Raw genomic sequence first — 19331 nt, 5'->3', positions numbered from 1 at the left:
TTCTGGCTCGTGAATCATTTTCTGAATACTAGTTTTATTTTTCAGATATTTGTTCATGTTCATAGCATTTGCTCTGGAACAGAAATCACGCTATCAGAACGGGACTGGATTTCTTTGCTAAATCGAGGAGCCAACTAGTTAATTTGCTTCTCAGCTGTATATTACCATAGATATTGTTAGTCAAGCATTGACATCAAAGTTGCCACCAAGGCTTGACCTCTTTGTGAACCAAATTGTGACGAATCGGACAACCCGTGACCTCCTTTTGAAATGCCAGACGTGGAGAGCAACCAGAAGCCGGCAGAGCAAAGTGCCAATGAAGTGACGTGGGGCTTCAAAATTCTAGGAAGAGTCATCGGCACACTAGCAGCTGCTGGTACATAGCTTTTTTTCATCTACATATGATCTGTCGCATAAAGTTAAAATAAACGAACGTTCGAAAAATGCCAAAACATGTAATTATCAGTGCGGTCATTTGTGCGCCATTGCTTTTCTGGCTTTCACCTTAAGGTCCAATTTATTTGCTTTTATCTACATTTTTAAATTTTAACTTTGAACTCTTCGCTGATATATAATGGAGAAATTATGGCAAAAGTACATCCGATCTCATAGCTGACATCGGTAAAGAACTGATAGCTTTTGGTCTTCAAATCGTGAAACTTGCTGATTATCAGTAACTCAGAAAGCTTTTTTTACTTAATCGATATCAACTTTGAAATTTCTGGAAATTTGCAATGGCAACTCATGGCAACAAATTTTATTTGTTTGCTGGTTCATGCTCGCATAGCTGATGTAATGAAAGAGTGTGATCTCTTATTGGGCTTAGATTGAAGTTTTGAATCTGTGATAGTATTTTATAGATTGCTGGACAACAGCAGTATAGACTTTTGCCTATTGGTGAACATTGGTTTGTGTAGTTGATTGATGTTTGTGTGCTTCAGCGATGATAATTCTGGGCCTGATGACAATGATTGGGTTCAGTGGCAGCTGTCTACTATCAGGTGTACTCATGATGTAAGTTATTAACAAGTAACCACTCCTTGTTCATACATACCACTAAGTCGAAGTTGCACTCAATCGAAACACCCTTAAGTTTAGCTAAAGTGTCCATATGATCGAAAAGAATGAATTATTCTGGTTATCTTGTTATGAAGAAATTCGTCTAATGGATATTTGATTGTTCTAAATAGATAAATATGTGTTGAATGGAATCAATTAACAACGGCGCGCTTATTGTTCATAAGGACTGGTTAAATTATTTCTTTGACCTGTGTTTCCTTAAGAGATGTTCAAATAAGACTGTTTGGAGTGTTATTCGTATCGATATCTTTCTAGTTGGTCAAGTGGCATTTGCTGAGCAGTGTAATGCTCTGACTGGCTCAAAGTTGATATTTCAAACAGTCTCTCTTGAATCAGATCCATGTTTAACTGCTCTCTAATGAAGTTCGAATCATTTATTGCAGCCGTGCATGCAGTCTTTTCTATGCACTTTTTTTGTAGACCGTTGTTGCAACTAAGTTTGTTGCAATTATATTAGTCCTGCGGTTTTTTTAATGCGTTTTTAAGCTAGCCTCGGTAAACCCAACTGGTGAAACCAACCGCTTGCTAGTCGTTTGAGAGCAATTCGCCCGACGTTATGCGGTTATGTTTTTGTGATGTAGTATAAATGATGACTGATCCCATTGACTCCCCTAATGAGTTGTGACGTTGTCAAAAAATTCGTTAATATGAATACTTATCGAGCATGATATTTAAACAGAATATTCTTTATTTACATAGAAGCAAGCCTCACCAAATTGTTTGTTTTAAATTCATAAAAGTGAAAGAGATTGTAAAGTTAAGTTACTTGCTAATTTCAACACTATTGAGAATTAATTAAAACGATTAAGTGAAAATCTTTACTTACTCAACATTTAGAGATACTGTACTGAAATATAGAATCCATTGCATCCAAAGTACAGCCATCCACCAACATCAGCCTAAACTTGATAGTAATTAATTTTCTACGCATGCAATTATCTATAATACACATTAATAGCAATACCAACCTCGTACCAAAACAGTTTTATCGTGGTATTGGATATGGTGACAGAAACGGACACCAACAGCTGAGAAGAAGGTCCAGCTGAAAAAGATCACAGGCAGTATCTTGTGTTACAATGTCAGCATCTTAACCCTACTAAGCAAAGAAGAAGAAAAAACTGGATTTTACTTGCTCAAAGCCAAAGACGCAGCAGAAGGGCTCAATCCCATTTACAACTTAGTGCTCAAGAATCACCACAACACTTCAAGGGTTCGTTAACAATTCTACTTTTGCAGTGAATTTATAAAATGTCCTATCTAAACTTGATGAGCGCTCAGTCAATTTTGATCAAATGAAATCATTTATCGTGAAAACAGAAATGTTTGAAACCATGAATGGAGAGATTAAAGATAAATTTTATGGTGCTTTTAAAAGTAATTATCACTTTCATCAACTGTGTCACTAAAGTTCAGTTCAAAAACTAAAGGGGCTCAATTTTTCAGAGTAATTTCAAATTTTGACACTTTTTGGGATAATTCCGAAGGAATTTTGACAAAGCACATAACTTTTGTTTCAATCACTTGCATTTTGCACACTAACACGTCTTTTGACTTCAATAGTTAATCATAATAATAATAATAATTATAAAAATGGCTCAACCAAATATAACTTTGAAACCGTACTCAGGTACAGAAAAAGAAAGTTTCCGTGAATTTGAAAGATTGTTGAGAAGCATAATAGGAGTTGCAGGAATTGCAGCTGGTCAACAGGCTAATTTTATGTCATTACATCTTAGAGACTCAGCATTAATATATTTTCAAACACTTGACGACGCTACAAGAGCAGACATTAATTTAAGTCTAACAGCACTGAGAAATCACTTTTGTAACCCCCAATTGCAGGAACTACATGTCATTAAGTTAGAAAGTTTGAGATTCGATCAAAAAACTGATACACCAGAAAATTTCTTAGTAACACTTCAAAATATGGCAGTGAGAGCATATCCTGACCCAACACCAAACCCGGTAGCAGCAGCTGACCCTGCGTTAGATGCAGGAGCAGAGAGAGCAAGAATAGATCGTGAAAATGCTGTAAATGCACAAAATTTACTTTTTGCACAAAATGAACGTGGTAATCAGATTAAGAGACTTTTTGTGAAATGTATGCCAAGTTGGTTAAGAGCAAAGTTACTTGAACAACCAGATAACGCAACAGTAGATGATTTGTGTCTTTTTGCCAGAAAACAACTGACAATTCATAACTTATGTAAAACAGACGAATATGCAGATGGAGCATTCAGTGAAATGAGTAACACAGTATCAGAGAACTTAGTAAATGCACTTTCAAAACTTACACAGACAAGTGAGGCTATGGAAAATAAAGTAAATGAACTTTCAAAACAGTTTGAAGAACAAAAATTACAACATCAACAACAGGAACAAGTTTTGAGTCAGCAAGGTATGAATGCTCAAGAAAATTATTACCAAGAACAGGGAGACTTCAGAGGAAGTTATAGAGGCCGCAACCGCGGTGATTTCGGATTTAGAGGACGAAACAGAGGACGAAATAATTACCGAGGTAATAATAATAACAGAGGTAATTGGAGAGGACGAGGATATTATAATAACAACAAAAATTATCCTCGGAACAATAACTTTTCGCAGCAACTTTTCCCTGCATATGCAAATCAACAAGCAGCAGGTCAAGTTTCACCTCAAGCACCACCTGCACAAGCATCTAGTTCTAATGCTCAGCCTGCCACTGTTCAAATAACACCTCCCGCTCCCCCTGGTCATATTGAAACAGTTCAATATTCTAGTGTAACATGTTTCATTTGTGGCTATCCAAACCACACTGCAGCAACATGCTCTCTGCGAGGCAGAGGAGGCAGACGCGGCGGTGGTAGTTTCCCATTCAATAGGAAACCAAAAAACTAAACGAGCCACAAGTTCCACAAAAGTCCTCCAAAAATTTAGATTTTTCTACTAATCATGTAACTGACAATGTATTTGATTTTGATACTAGTAGTTTAGAAACGGAAAATGATTTATGTGCCGTTATCCCTTTGGAGGGAGAATTCCTTTCTTATGTTAATATTCTCTTTGATAATAAAATTCGACGAAAAGCTTTAATAGATACTGGTTCTTGCGCAAATGCAATCCCAGAAAATCTTTTAGAGCAACTACAAAATTCCAATGCAAAATTTGAGTTCACATCACCATCTTTCAAAAATGTAAAATTGGCTTCAGGTGCGCCAATTAACATCTCAAAGGCCGTAAAAATTACTTTTGATATCACAAATCATGAATTTACAGACACTTTTCTCGTTTTGCCAACAATGAACTCAGTTATTATTGGAAATCCTTTTTTCAAGAAAAATTTTATTTGGATTTGCCCCGCTTTCAATCTTTTGAAACTTCCAAATTTGACTGTCCAGCTTAATGAAATTAAGCCAAAAGGTAAATCAAAATTTTACCTGAAAAAACTTAAGAAAATACCCATTTTTCTTAACAAAAAGCATGCCCTACCCCCAAATTCACACCAAATTTTAGAATGTTCACTCAAGGATAACTCTGAAAGTTTTTCCGAATGTAGTGGAGTTGTTATCCCTAATGACGAATTTGAACAATCTACAGAGATTGCCTTAACATCATCTCTGAGTACAGCTGAAAAAGACGGAAAATTGTATATATCAGCAATTAACATCACAGATCACTATGTACATCTTAAAGCTAACACACTTGTTGCATCTTTTGAAATTCTGAGCCAAGCTCAAGCAGAAAAACTTATCAGTATCGATCCGCAACTGATAGCGTTGGCTAAGCAACGTGATCCTGATGACATTGAAAATGGTCTTAATCAGCTTATTCAAATAGAATGTTCAAATGATGAGTCCAAAAAACGCCCTGGACCTGAGTATGAGAAACTCTGGTTCCCAACCCCTGAAACTTGTCCCAATCCTCATTTACTCCCACCCTTACAACGTGAAATTTTCGACCAAATCCAACATTTTCAAGGTCTTGAAAAAATTGACCCCAAAGTTAATGAAGTTCACAAGCAAACATTCTTAGCAAATTTCAAATGGGAAAAATCTGTTTTGTCAAATGACCAAAAGGTCGAGGTCCAAAATTTGTTGACAGAGTTTTCTGACATTTTCGCCAAACATCGTTTCGACGTAGGTTACAATACCGAGTTGAAAATCAAACTTACACCCGAGCATAACTCGCCTGTTTATGTACAAAGTCCACAAACACCCATACATTTGCGAAATGAACTGATTGTCGAACTAGCACTCATGCACTATTATGGTTTGATTACAACCTTGTCACATTCAAAATACAGTAGTCCAGTATTTGCTCAACGAAAAGCATCCGGTAGATTGAGAATTTTAATTGATCTAAGACGAATAAACCATCTGTTAAGGAATGACTATATAAACACGAACTTTCCAATTTCAAATATGAGCGATGCATCGAACCATTTCGCAGGAAAGAAATTGTTTAATAAACTTGATTGTTCGCAAGCATACCATTGTGTGCAAATGGCAGATGACCTTTCGGTTCAACTTTTGGCATTTAATTTTGCTTCTCGTACTTACGCATATAAATGTCTAGCTCAAGGTCTTAGCAAATCTGTCACAGGTTTTAGTTCATTCATCAGACATTACTTAGACCCATGCTTAGCAGCAAATATATGTACTCAGTATATGGATGACATAGGAAGTGCAGTCGATAGTTTTCATGAGTTGATTCCTAACCTAAGGAAAATATTTGAGTGCGTGAGAAAATCAGGTTTAAAACTATCACCAAGCAAATGTGAATTTGGTGTTCAGGAAATAACCTTCTTAGGAAAAGTCATTACTCCCAAAGGAATTCAACCTGAGAAAGAAAGAATTGCAAAATTCCTTAGTAAATTGACAATGCCTAAAACGGTTAAGCAAGTGAAAAGACTTGTCGGTTTTCTACAATTTTGGCGAGATTTCATACCAAACCTAGGTGAAAAACTTTTACCGTTTTACAAACTTTTGCGAAAAAATGTAGAACACTACATCACTGATGATCATAAAAAAAGTTTGAAAACTTTGAAAGATGACCTAGTTAAAGCAACAGAGCTTACCCTTAGACTGGCGAAGCCAGGAATGCAATATGTTTTGTTATGTGACGCCAGTTATTATGGCGCAGGTTTTGTCCTAATGATTGAGGACTATGTCAAGGACCAAAAAGCCAAAGAACGAAAAACTTATGCACCAGTTGCTTTTGGTACAAAATTGTTCAATGAAGCTCAATTGAAATTTTCAACTTATTACAAAGAATTTTTGGGTCTGTATTTTGCACTAGACCATTTTTCGCATTTTATTTGGGGAACTGAAAAACCAGTTATTATCCTGACAGATAACAAAAGTTTGGTACAATTTTTCCAATCAAAAACAATTCCCCCATCTTTATGGAATCTTCTTGATCGATTACTTTCTTTCAACCTAGTCATTGCTCACATCCCAGGCAGAGCTAACTATGCCGCAGATTTTTTGTCACGTATTCAAACTGATCCTGACCAAGCGATTGAATTGAAATTAACTGATCATATTCCAGTCAAGGAAATTGAAATTGAAACGATGGCAAAAACACCTGATGTTTTAATGAACGCTGTAGAAGATTTTGATCACTTGTTCAAAGTAATACTTGATGAAAACGTTATCAACCAACTCAAGCAAACAGGCATTCCAAATGCTATTCTTGAACAAATTCAACAATCAAATCAAGTTACTGAAAATGAAGAAATTTCAGGTTTTGTCAGATTTTTGTTGAAAAATACCGAAATTAACGCAGTTTTAATGCCAGATCCGGCAGACAAACTTAATGATTTGCATGACAGAATGACACCTCTTAATCTCTTAGATGAACAAATGAAAGATGAGACAATAAGAGAGGTAATTAAGTGGAAAAAAGAAGGTCAACCTGTTGATTTAAATTACCAAAGTTTTGAATTGAAAAAGTATGCAAAACAGTTCCAAAGACTTATTTTGAAGGATGAAATTTTGTATCGACAATTTTTTGATCATGCTGGAAAAGTTGCAAATCTCCAGTACTGTTTACCAAAACATTTGTGGAAAGAAACAGCGTATAGATTGCATAATTCGCCAATAGCAGGTCATATAGGCATACAAAGGACAATAAATGAGTTCAGAAATAGATTTTATTTTCCAGGTTTCACAGAGTATTTTGTCCAAATGATTAAAAATTGCCTAACCTGTATCCAGCAGAAAAGCATTTCAAACAAGTCTTTACGACCATTTTTGCAACCAGTTTCATCCCTTCAATCATATCCAGGTGACATGATGCAAATTGATATTGTAGGACCATTTCAGTCTCCACTTTACAAATATGTCCTAACCGGTATTGACGTTTTTTCAAAGTATCTTTTTGCCGTTCCACTCACAACTGTCAACGCACAAAAACTTGCACATGAACTTTCATCAATATTTTTCGAACACAGCTATATTCCAAAAACTATAGTGTCTGATCTTGGAACAAGCCTAGTTTCTGAGTTAATGCATGAACTTGCATCATTGTTAGAGGTGAAAATAAAGCATGCTAGTTTGAAACACGCACAAAGTGTAGGTGTAGTTGAAAGAGCTCATGGAGCGTTGAAACGTATCTTAAAGCTTAACACCAATCATCAATGGTCAAATTGGCACAAATACGTACCATTGGCAGCCTACATTCATAACACCTCATACTAATCATCAATAGGTTGTACACCAACTGCAATTTTTCATGGCAGAGAGCCAATCAAACCTCTTGATTTGAGATTTAGCAACACAGCCATAAAAAGACTTGATCCAAAGTCTGATTTTGTAATAGAGTTGCAAGATGCCATGCAGCAAAAGTTCGCTGAAACAAAATCTAGGCTCATTCACAGCTATCACCAATATCGAAAATATTATGATGAAAAAGCGTTAGCACATCCACTCAAGTTGCATTCCTATTGTTTGATTTTGAATCCTAAGTTGACGAATCAGAATGATTTTGGAAGTAAGTCCATGAATGTTTGGTTACCATTGTATAGAGTCGAAAAAGTGCTTACTGATTCCAATTATTTGATTCGAAAAGTAGGTACCTATTTTACCCAATGTATTCATCGCATAAGACTCAGAGCATATAGTCCGAGTGAACCTCCGATAGATCTCGAAAACATAGATCAAGAAAAGTTCATTCCAGACCCAGTCTTAGGAAAGTACAGACAAGAGCCTGCGTTATTTGATAATGAGATTCCAAAATTGTTGGAACACACATTCATGACGGATGTACCAGAGCAAGCAGAACAGGAAGAAGATGATGCGCAACTGACAACCGCAATTCAATTTCAAGTTGCAATACCACCTGTTCCACCAGCTCCAGTTTTGCCTCCACCAGTTGTTCCACCTGCAATGCCTCCAGTCCCTCCACCACCAGCTCCAGCAGCACCAGCGGATCATGCTGAACCAGGCGGTGGCCCTCACCTTGAATTTCCTGACCCAGTTAACGATGAGAATGAAGCAGACGAGCCAGATATAATAGATCAGGAAATTCTAGATGAAGAACTGGAGCCAATAACAGACGAGGAAAATGATAATGATGCCATTCCGGATGCTGATGATCAACCATTCGCTGAATTTCCACAGACATTTGAGACCAGACAGCCTCAGATGCCAACAATCCATGATAAGATTCGACCAACATTTGAAGTCGACAATACACCCGAACAGCGAGAACCACGTCCTACTAGGATACCAATGCCCAATACGGCAGAAACTCCTATAGCAGCGACACGCCGGAAAACAGTTACCTTTCATCCTGAAACGAAGCACACCACTTCTCCCACGACAAGCAAACTCGGAATACGGGATGGAAAGTTATATTTTAAAAATCCAAATGAAAAACGGTCAATAATTATTCAGTCATGTCGTGACAATACTGCCCGCTTAGCTTTTGGAAAACCGCCATCTAGAGCAACAAAACACGATATTAAGCGAAGCGAAGAAGCCCACAATCAATTACTCAATACAACACCTCAGTCTTCAAGTTCTCCATCTACTTCACAAGCTTTACCAAAACAGCCTTCACCTTTGTTAGATTTAGTAGTAGTTGCTAAGAGACGCACGAGACAGAAAAAAGAAAAGGCAGAGTTACAGAAGCAATCTGGAATGAAAGCCTTAGTAGATGATAGTCTGAAGATTTTCTTCAGCCGAGAAAACTTAGAAAACTCAAAGTTCTCTGTTGCCGACACTGTTTCAAAATCAAATCCAAATTCCTTTTTCCAAAAATTGGACTTCAATATCCCCCCGTACAATCTAGAAAATCAGGACCTAGATATAGGTTCATTGCTAACCATTTCTGACGTATCAAACAATCGGTTTATCTATAGTCTTGTAACAAAAGAAACCGATGCCCACAAACCATCATACTTATCATTACAAAGTTGTCTTCAGAACCTTAAAAAGCATTGTGAAAACTACAACATCACTGATTTAGCAATCGCACAACTAGATTGCAAGCCACAGCAACTTTCATGGCCAGAAGTTCTTAATTTAATCCGAAATGTGTTCAACAATTTTAACTTAAACTTATATGTTCATGTAAAATAAAAAGAAAAAAAAATATTACAAAAAAAATATATAATAAATAATTAAAATAAATAGAAAAATCATTAAAACTATTACTTTATTTTATTAATTAAACACACTATATATTCACTTACTATTAATTCTTAGTTTTAACCCTTATTTAACCTTCAATTCTTTAATTTATAATTGATGTTTTATTCTCATTGCTTTACTTAATTTAATAGCAGTTTTAATGTATAAGTACCCGGATTTAACATTTCTTTTTACCCTGACGTATACAGGATAATATTAATAGTAGTTAGCTTTATTCCTATAGTCCCCCTAGTTTATAGAACTCCCACATGTATGTGCTTTGCCCTTAGAAATCTTTTACAAAAATTTTTGCTATAATTGACCTATTTCAAAAATTGTACCCCGACTAAAAGTCCCACCCTACAAAGGAGGGAACAAACCCTCTCACTCCTAGAATCAGCATTGAAAATGGCGAATGAAAAAATTTATTTTGAACATCAAAACTCAAAAGAACTCAACGTAAAAATTGAGCAAGAATTTCATGTCAAATTAGAGCCAAAAAATTCAAATTTCTAGAGAAACTAAGGCCTATATTAAAAATCTGTGGGGGCCTTTGGTACCTAGCAGATCATCCTCTATCGAATGGTGTACCTCTGAAGCCTCTACGGAAAAAAAATTTTCAAGGTCACCCGCATATGCGAACTTTTTAAAAATTTTTGAATTTCCTTAAATTTTTTCCCCAAATTGACCTTAATCAAATTCAAATTCCCCAAAACGCAGCTCATAAAGTTTCATCAACCTAGTAAACTGTTTGTATTCAAAAAATTTATTCGTTCAGCTGAAATTTAAGTTAATTTTTCTATGAAGAATTGATGAAAATTATATGAAATTTTGTTTGAACATCATTATGAGTCACTTTTTTATAACATCACCCCTGAGGAATTTAGCAGCACGTGGCTGCAGCTCACCCTCGGCTTTTCGATCATCAAACTCACCCTCATTGCTAAATTATTTATAAAAGAGTGAGAAATCTATATTTTTGACCAATTTCAAGTTTTGCTGTCGAAAAAATGTAAATTAACCTTTTACAGGGAAACTGTAAGAGTGGCTCGCAGTGAAAACCTCTTGAATTCTTTAACAGTGCACTATGTAAAAGAATTGCCGGCCCATTTCCATTCTTTAACTCACAGTGTCGATAAACACTCCACATCCCTTCATTTTTATAAATCCAAAAGACATTTATGTCGCACTTCAGCACCCATGCAAGTCCAAGAATCTGCCACAAAAAAAAATGATTTTGCCCTGGAAAACTACATTTTTTCCACCTAATTTGCATATTAGAAATAAAGGCAGTAAAAATGTACCCATGATTCTGACACTGGCCAAGATGTATTTTTATATTCGAACACATCGAAAGGATTTGGGATATAATTCATCTCTTTTGTACAAAATTTGATAAAGTCAGGTCGCAACATCATGTCCGCAGTGCGAGCTCTCAATTTGTTACACTCACCATTCTCTAAAAATCCATTTTTTATTTTTGATATTCATTTACATACCATTAAATTCAAAAAAAAATGCATGACCTGATTTTTTGCCAGTTATCAAATAATAGACCGAAGAAAATACACAATTCCCAGATGTTTCCGAAATATGAGGCTGCACAATTGGAAGCGCCGGTTCACATAATTCCTTCTGGTATGAAGTACCAATAAAAGGTTTCCTTTCAAATTTGAAATCGAATTCCGAACACCACTTTCTTTGCATAGCTTCACTGGGAGTCGAACATATTATCTTTTCTTTTCCACAAAGTTCATTAAAGCAATCGGGACATTGCCTCACCGCACTGGAAAAACAAAAAGAGATTTTACTACCTTAATAACATGATTTCATTCGATGATGTTTGATTACTTACTCTTTCGCCACTAATTGAAGTCCCCCAACAAAATCTGGTAGGAAAAAGTTTGAGGATCTCAAACCCGCCACAAGCTGTTTTATATCACATACGTGATCCTCAGTTTGTCTGTGAATTCTTCGTGCCACTTTGCCCGCAGTATCGGCAGTCGGCACGACAAAATTGCCTTTCATTAACACGTTATTGACAACTTTAAATTGTCGAAAACGATCGCTGTAAAGTTTGCGATCTCTGCCAAAATTATATTTTTTGTCAATTTTCCCAGTCCCACAGTAAGTTTTAGCAGCTTTCATAAGATACACTTCCATGACTAATCTTAAAAAATTCACGAAAATTGAGTATTTTGATTTAGAGCGCTCACCAAGTGTGAGTGTTAAAAGAGTTAAGAAATAGTAAAGTCAAATTAGTCAAAAGTCATTCTAAAACAACATTCTAAAACAAAGCCTAGCGACATCTAACACAACTCAGTCTAGTTTTAGTCCGTTAAGTCTCACGTAACTAGTAATAACGATACATTCTGGCAAAGACGCAGGCCAAAACTGATTGCACTGTTTGATAAATACAAAACAGGATTGTTAAAGTCCACACAAAAGGAGCGACACTGAGCTGTCCCTCAGCTCCCACCCCACACGCCAAAGGTACAGACTTGCTCCAAATTCTTTCTGTCCCCACAACCACATAAGTACCATTAGGGCAACAGTGTATTTGAGTCATACGCCAAACAACCACCTCGCACGAAAGTACGAAGGGGGCCAACAAGACGAACAAAAACAATTTTCTCAACATGACAAACAACTGAAATAGAGACAACTTACCATTTGAACACATACTTTTGTTTTACCTGACTACTCTACTTGTGAAAACAAGGAGTAAGAACTTAAATCTGAAACACAACAAAACATCATTAGTTAATTTTTAAATTCTTAAAGCTTAATTTGTGTTTAGATGAGGCTTGCTATTTCCCTAACCCTTTTATCCCTAACCCAAATTTATTGCTCAAACGACTATGATATTGATTATGACGATGTTTTGAAAAAAGGAATTTTGTTTACGGAAGAATCAAAAATCATTATTGCCGAAAAATTCATTCCAGTCCAATTTCTTGTTCCTTTTCCATCGTATAACTTCACGTTGAAGACTGAAATCAAAGACATGCTTGCCAAGCTAAATGATATGTGGAAACTGCCATCTGCCCATTGCCCTCTCGATTTCTCATCACCTTTTCATACAAATGAATCATATTTTAACGTTGATTGGATGTTCAACAAAATCCACCATGAAGTCAATCAGTCGAAAGCTGATATCAAATTGCTCCGAAACGAAACATCAACATTTCTTGGTGAAAAATCTAAAGTGATGAAATCGACAACAAACGAAGAGAAACATTCACGAAATGCTAGAGGAGCACACATTGGAGCGTTGGCAGCAGCAGGTCTAGGTCTATTTGGTTCAGGCCTTATTGCAGGAGGATCTGCAGATTGTGGATTGACCGGAATCTTCGGCACTTCTCAAGACCAATCCGAAACAAATGCAGCTAATATTGAACATTTGGGAACAATAACTTCAGTCTTGACTAGTTATGTGAGCCAATTGAGAACAAACACCGACGAGAAGTTCTTCCTTGTTAGTAACAAACTGAAAGCAATTGAAGAAGCACAAGCTCAAATGACTGAAACACAGAATAAGAATTGGCAGGTTATTCAAGAACAATTTAACGTAATCGAAACTAATTTCAATATTCTTCGCGATTGTAATCAAATGCTGTTTTCCAACCAACAGCTAAATTTCAATTTCGATACGATGGCGAGTCTTCTCTCTTTATTATATGCCGACGTCAAAAGTTATCGGGCTTCCGTCTACACCTATCGAGTCAACGTTTTGAATGCAATTCCAATTCTGATGCAAAAGTTATTGCCAATCTCGTTAGTTCCAAAAGAATCCTTACAAGCCATTTTAAAATCTGTTGGAGAGGACTTGACTTTATCCGGCAGCAGATTATCTTTGGCTATACCTTATAACACTGACTTGCTTTCATATTATGAAGCAAAACTTCTCCGTGATGTCGTAACAGTCGAAAAAGGGTTGATATTGACCCTTGCGATTCCGTTGGCGTCACGGACTACTGCATACTCTACATATAGAGCTAAGGTGGTTCCCATGCCACAGTCTGAACCTCGTATGGCGATTAGATGGGTAATTGAGAACCCATATCTTGCCGTCTCCGAGGATCAGGATGAAACCGTTACCTTATCCCAGCAACAATTCGATCGTTGCATAGGTTCTTCGAAGTACAAGATTTGTCATGAGCAATTTCCGTCTCAGTCAAATCAACCTTCGTGCCTTGCAACCTTGTTCTTGGGATCCATACTCAAGGCAGCCGAGACATGCGACACGGAAGTGTTTTATCTTCCAACGAATGTCCAAGCGGAAAACTTGGGTTATGGAATTTGGCTTCTTACTTCAGCCACAGATGCGTTTAGCATACGCACATATAGCCTGGAAAAGAGCCTGTCTGGCCTCGGATCTACTACTGACGGATGCAAAATCTGTCTTCTTACAGTAGATTGCGGTTATCAGGTAAAAGTTGGTGATAATATAAAATTGCGATCAGATTTGGAAGTTTGCGACAAAATAGATCCCAAAACTGTAGACGTGAAACTACCCGATCCCCTGGAACATTTAATGAACGTCGTGCCTGATTTGGATAGCTTACCTTATTTCGAGTCACGTACTATAGCCGGAGTCGACTTATTAAAGAAAGTCCGTGCAAAACTTCTGTACAGCCCGAAAGTTGAATCGACTGACGATCTAGTCAAGATAGCGATGCTTTTGACTATGGAAATGAGCAGCCTCAACCCATCATTCAAAACTACCTTGAAGGAATATGTCCCTTTAAAAATGTCTCTAACCTTATCAGTTGTAGTCTTTGTCATCAATCTTTTCCTTCATCTCCTGTTCATGTGGGCATATCACAAATTCAAGTTAATACGGAGTGTTCTTTCACCGTTCATAACGCGACCACACGGAAATTTGGAACCATGTTTCATTATGGATGTCAAGTGGGAAGATAAAAATGAAGTCAAACTTTGCATGGAACGTTATAATGAACTTAAACGGGATTATGACATTTTTGTTCGAGCTGAAGACAAATTGATATCATTTGAGTCAGCGCTTACTGCTGTCCCTTCGTCAAGAAGGTCATCCATTCAATCCCGACATCATCAATCTGAGCGAAATTTGTCATCATCTGATCAAGCCGCGCAAGACGAAACCAATGTCTAAGAAAGTGTGCAGTTTAATTGTAAAGTATAGATGTAACTCGTCAAAAATATCAACAACTGCACGACCAATTAACGATCATCCACAGTACACCTGCTTGTCCTATCCCACATTTTAAACGATCTACGTTGAGCAAATTCCACACGACTACACCAATTTAGTTTTATCCTTTTCTGACAACAAAAAGCATCTTTTATATCTATTGCTCAGCCTCATCCGTATCCCTGATGCGCATATACCTTTTATTTCTTATGCATGTAAACTGGACTGGAACGAAAGGTGGCAACTTTTCTATCTTTTTCTACAACTACAATTGCTCCCTACTATCCTAACAGTACGATATTTCTCAACGTCATTGAATGATGGAGTACCAAATTTTTTGGAGTCCGGAAGTTCTTAAAAGGACGGGAGTGTGACGTTGTCAAAAAATTCGTTAATATGAATACTTATCGAGCATGATATTTAAACAGAATATTCTTTATTTACATAGAAGCAAGCCTCACCAAATTGTTTGTTTTAAATTCATAAAAGTGAAAGAGATTGTAAAGTTAAGTTACTTGCTAATTTCAACACTATTGAGAATTAATTAAAACGATTAAGTGAAAATCTTTACTTACTCAACATTTAGAGATACTGTACTGAAATATAGAATCCATTGCATCCAAAGTACAGCCATCCACCGACATCAGCCTAAACTTGATAGTAATTAATTTTCTACGCATGCAATTATCTATAATACACATTAATAGCAATACCAACCTCGTACCAAAACAGTTTTATCGTGGTATTGGATATGAGTCATAATTGAATATTCATGTAATGTTTGCAGCCTGTGTCCGAGTGTCTTAAGGACTTAAGAAATTTGTTTTAAAAAACAAACTTTTGCCCTTATTTGTTGTTCTTTTGTATTGTTTCTTTTTTGCGTTATGACAGGTCTCATGGGTTTCAAAAAAGCGTCGCTTAATGTCCCCACTCCGCTCACAAACCCCTAATGCCAGCATTCCTAAGCCGCCGCTGGATACTACCAAAGCCAACCGCTCGCCGTTAGTTGGTTATGTTTTATTAGTTAAAATATTTTTTTATGTTAAAGGTTTTTATGGATTGTATTATCGTATTTGAACGTCTGAAGGTTTTTCGACCGTTGAAAACAATTATTGCTTTTAATGCTTTTTTTGCTATATTTTGCTATTTTAAACGCTTTTTCAGCCGTTTTTGATTTTCCGTGACTCTTGATTTAGGCTAGTTTTTCTAGTAGTTATGTTGGCCTTTTTAATTGCTCCCGAGTGAAGCAATTATTGTAAAGGGTGTGCTTTATTGCAAAATTTTTGCTCGATTGTTTTGTTCTAGAGCATTTCTTCGATTTTGCTTCTCGAGTGACTTTTTCACACTTTGACTTTTTGATTTTTGCGTGACCAAAATTAGTCTAAAACAGAAATTTTCTGTAGCCAAAACAAATGTGATTGTAAAATAATCGGCCTGGTAGCCGATTGGTTTGTGGCTCGGTTTATTATGGAGGAAGTCGGGGGTTCGAACACCTTGAGGTGAAATTTTGCACCCATAGATAATTACCTAGGCTAAGGCCCCCACCCACCCCCCCCACCCCTGTGAATTAAATTGCCCCGCCCGTCTTTCGAGAGCGATTTTCCTGTCCTGACATTTGTCGAGTGATGTTTATTTATTTAACATTTCTGATATTGTCTTTGTCAAAAATTGAATAAACTGTGTCACGTGTTGACCTATTTTTTTTTGAAGTTTTCAGCCTATTTCGTTTTTGTGCACTTTATTTGTGATATCTGGTTGCATAGCCTCATTGACGATAAGTCTTATGGGCTCCCTAATGAGGCTTAGGTGGATATATTTTTTGTTCTCAAATAATGTACAACAATATTTGTCGCCCGTAGTTAACTTTATTTTGTTTCTGAGCTTGTCTGTGTTGAATGTTTTTTTTTGTTATCTTGCTTCGGGGTCTCGTTAATGGCACGTCTGATCAATCAATTTACCACTTGTATATAAGTGAACGCAGGTGCTAGGAAAATTGGCCGACAGAGCGTTTTGCCGACAGTTATTATAACCGAAATTTACCCGACAGTACGGGGGAGGGGAGGAGGTTGCGATCACGAATAGACCTTCATTACCTTCGCTAGCTGATAAAAAAGCTGCGATATATTTGTCCGATTACGAAATAGTGTTTTAAATTGGCCAATCACCGCTTCAGAATAAATTTTATCGCTCATTTTACTTTAATTGTCGGCTAAATTTCGGTTATCGGCTAAGCGCCCTGTCGGCCAAAACGGCGGTCACCATGAGGCAATAACAGGTTTGGTTTCTAACTTTTGGCTTTTGACAATAGATCTTTATTCTCACAAAGCTTTATTCTCAGCTCATACTTGTACTTTTTTGTTCCTGCGACACATTATCAATGGCAAGTGTTATTGGTGTTCTAGTGAATCAAATCATAGAATTTGACAGTCAAAATTGAAAGGATCTCATTTTGGGAAGTTTTCATTGCAAAGTACAGCATTAAATTAGTCCTGTGGTCTTGATTTTCTGTGAAAATTATCTCTTGGCCGGTTTTTGGTCTGACGCCTTAACTTTTCGTCCTCAAAAATGGATAAACAGGTTACGCGGAAGGCATTAAGTGGCTGAGAAGATTATTAGAGCCTTACGACTTCTCTAAGTATGCGATTCGCCATATGCCGGTTTTTGAGACGCCCTAATTCTAGCATCCATAAGTTGTAGCTGACTGCTACCGAAGCCAACCGCTAGCTCCTCGTTTGAGAACAATTCGCGCAACGTTAATCGGTTATGCTTTAAAGCATTTGCTTTCAAGATGTATTACTGAGGTTTTATGTTTGACCTTGTTTTCGCTGCACTTTTTGCTGCTTTTGTCGCTTTGACATTCACTGGTAGTACTGAAAAAATATTAATGCTTTTTAATGGTGAAATGGTTAATATGGGTATTGTTTTTGATAATAGGCGTGTTTTAATTACTTTGATGCTGCTTACTTTCATAGGCAGTGAAATATTGTCAAATTTCAGACTTATTGTGCTTCTTTTTTGTCTGCATTGGTTTTCGTGGAAGTTGTGTATAGTTCTTAATGATCTCTAGTGAGAACAAGGAGGCTCGGTAATGTCCGTTCGCACATGAGGTTCTGGTCCCGCTCATCCACATTTTTGGCTAAATTGTCTTCCAAAAGAGAAAGAGATAGAAAACTTAAAATTATTTACTTTTATCTCGAAAATAATTGGTGTATAAATAAAAAAAATTGCTTTAAACTTAAACCAATTTACTATTTAATCAATGGTGTTTTAGAGGGCCAATGAGATACGCCATTAACAAGAGTACGAGGCAAGACAAACAGAAAATTAAACAAGAAAACCAAACATTAATTACGACCAAAACGCAACGTATGTTTTTAAAAGACATTTAAAAATGTCAAATTAGCACCATCACATAAAAACTAAATTGGGAGCTACTCCTAACAAGATATGGGAGCTACTCCTAATGAGACTAGGTAGAAAGTATTCAAAAAAGAACACAAAGGGAAATGTAATAAATACGTTTTTTTAAAAAAAATATTAAAGTCGTAAACCATTAGACTCTCAACTGAAACCATTAGCTCTCAACTGAAATTATTAAATAGGTTCATTTCTAAATTGAAGAGAAGCCACTGAGACTTTTCATTATCCAGAACATGTCTTAACACTAATAATAACAAATACTGAAAACCATGAAAAAACCGATAAAAATTGCTAAAAATCAGTGTCCAAGCCATTACATGCATGAATAGGCCTGCAGTCAACGCCAATGGGACTTGTAATTGGATTGTTAATGTGACAAGACACCAAAAATAAAAGTAAATCTGGTGAAAAAATTCCTGAATCACAAAATTTTTTGTGAAAGCTCAAAGAATCAGCTGGAAAATCAATATTTTAAGCATGAAAGCGATTTTTAACAAATTTGAAATTCAGCTAATCAAAGAATTACAACCTGCCATTGAGAAATCTCAGCTAAAATTTACCAGAAACACAAAAAAAGAATAAAATTTTTTAAAAAATGGACAAATGTACAAAAACAACAAATACGATAACTATTAGTCTCAAACCTTAAAAACCATTTCTATAAACGTAAAACGCAGTGACAACTAATATTTAGTTAAATAGAGTTTGACGCAATTTTGCTGGAATTAAATTAAAAGTTTACAGAAATAAGATAAAAATGGCAAAATCTCAAAAGTCATCAAAACAATAAGCTTTCAGCAATTAAAACTAAATGAGATTACTTTCAGTTCCATATGATGTCATTAGCGAGACTAAGTCTTAAGACCACAAAATAAGAAATAAAAACCCAAATTTCTAAAAGAAAAAAAACAATTTTACGCAAACAAAATTTTGAAGCCGTAAAAACTTACAGCTTCTAACTAAAAATATGATGTTCATTTGGCCTCATTTGCACGTAAAAAGATCTGTTGGTAATTGAGAAATGAAATGAAATCTTT

The 19331-nt window shown here is 36.2% G+C and overlaps 1 protein-coding gene across 2 annotated transcripts in view; it reads left to right on the top strand.

The window, feature by feature from the left end:
- The first annotated feature begins 31 nt into the window (after positions 1-31).
- Positions 32-19331, top strand: part of LOC142342931 (calcium channel flower-like) — an 80001-nt gene continuing 60701 nt past the window's right edge. The window contains exons 1-2 of one of the 2 annotated variants that reach the window (XR_012759184.1): positions 32-376; positions 942-1014. Coding sequence is in view for 1 of the 2 variants with exons in the window: in XM_075394610.1 (XP_075250725.1) it covers positions 271-376; positions 942-1014 (179 nt within the window). In the remaining variant the exon portion in view is untranslated. The remainder of the gene's footprint in view (positions 377-941; positions 1015-19331) is intronic. The other variant, XM_075394610.1, reaches the window with a different exon arrangement.

Source organism: Convolutriloba macropyga, chromosome 7 (assembly GCF_964194025.1).
Source record: "Convolutriloba macropyga chromosome 7, txConMacr16.3, whole genome shotgun sequence".
Taxonomy (NCBI): domain Eukaryota; kingdom Metazoa; phylum Xenacoelomorpha; order Acoela; family Convolutidae; genus Convolutriloba; species Convolutriloba macropyga.
The sequence above is the reverse complement of the archived record's forward strand: the minus strand, read 5'-3'. Positions and strand labels throughout refer to the sequence as shown.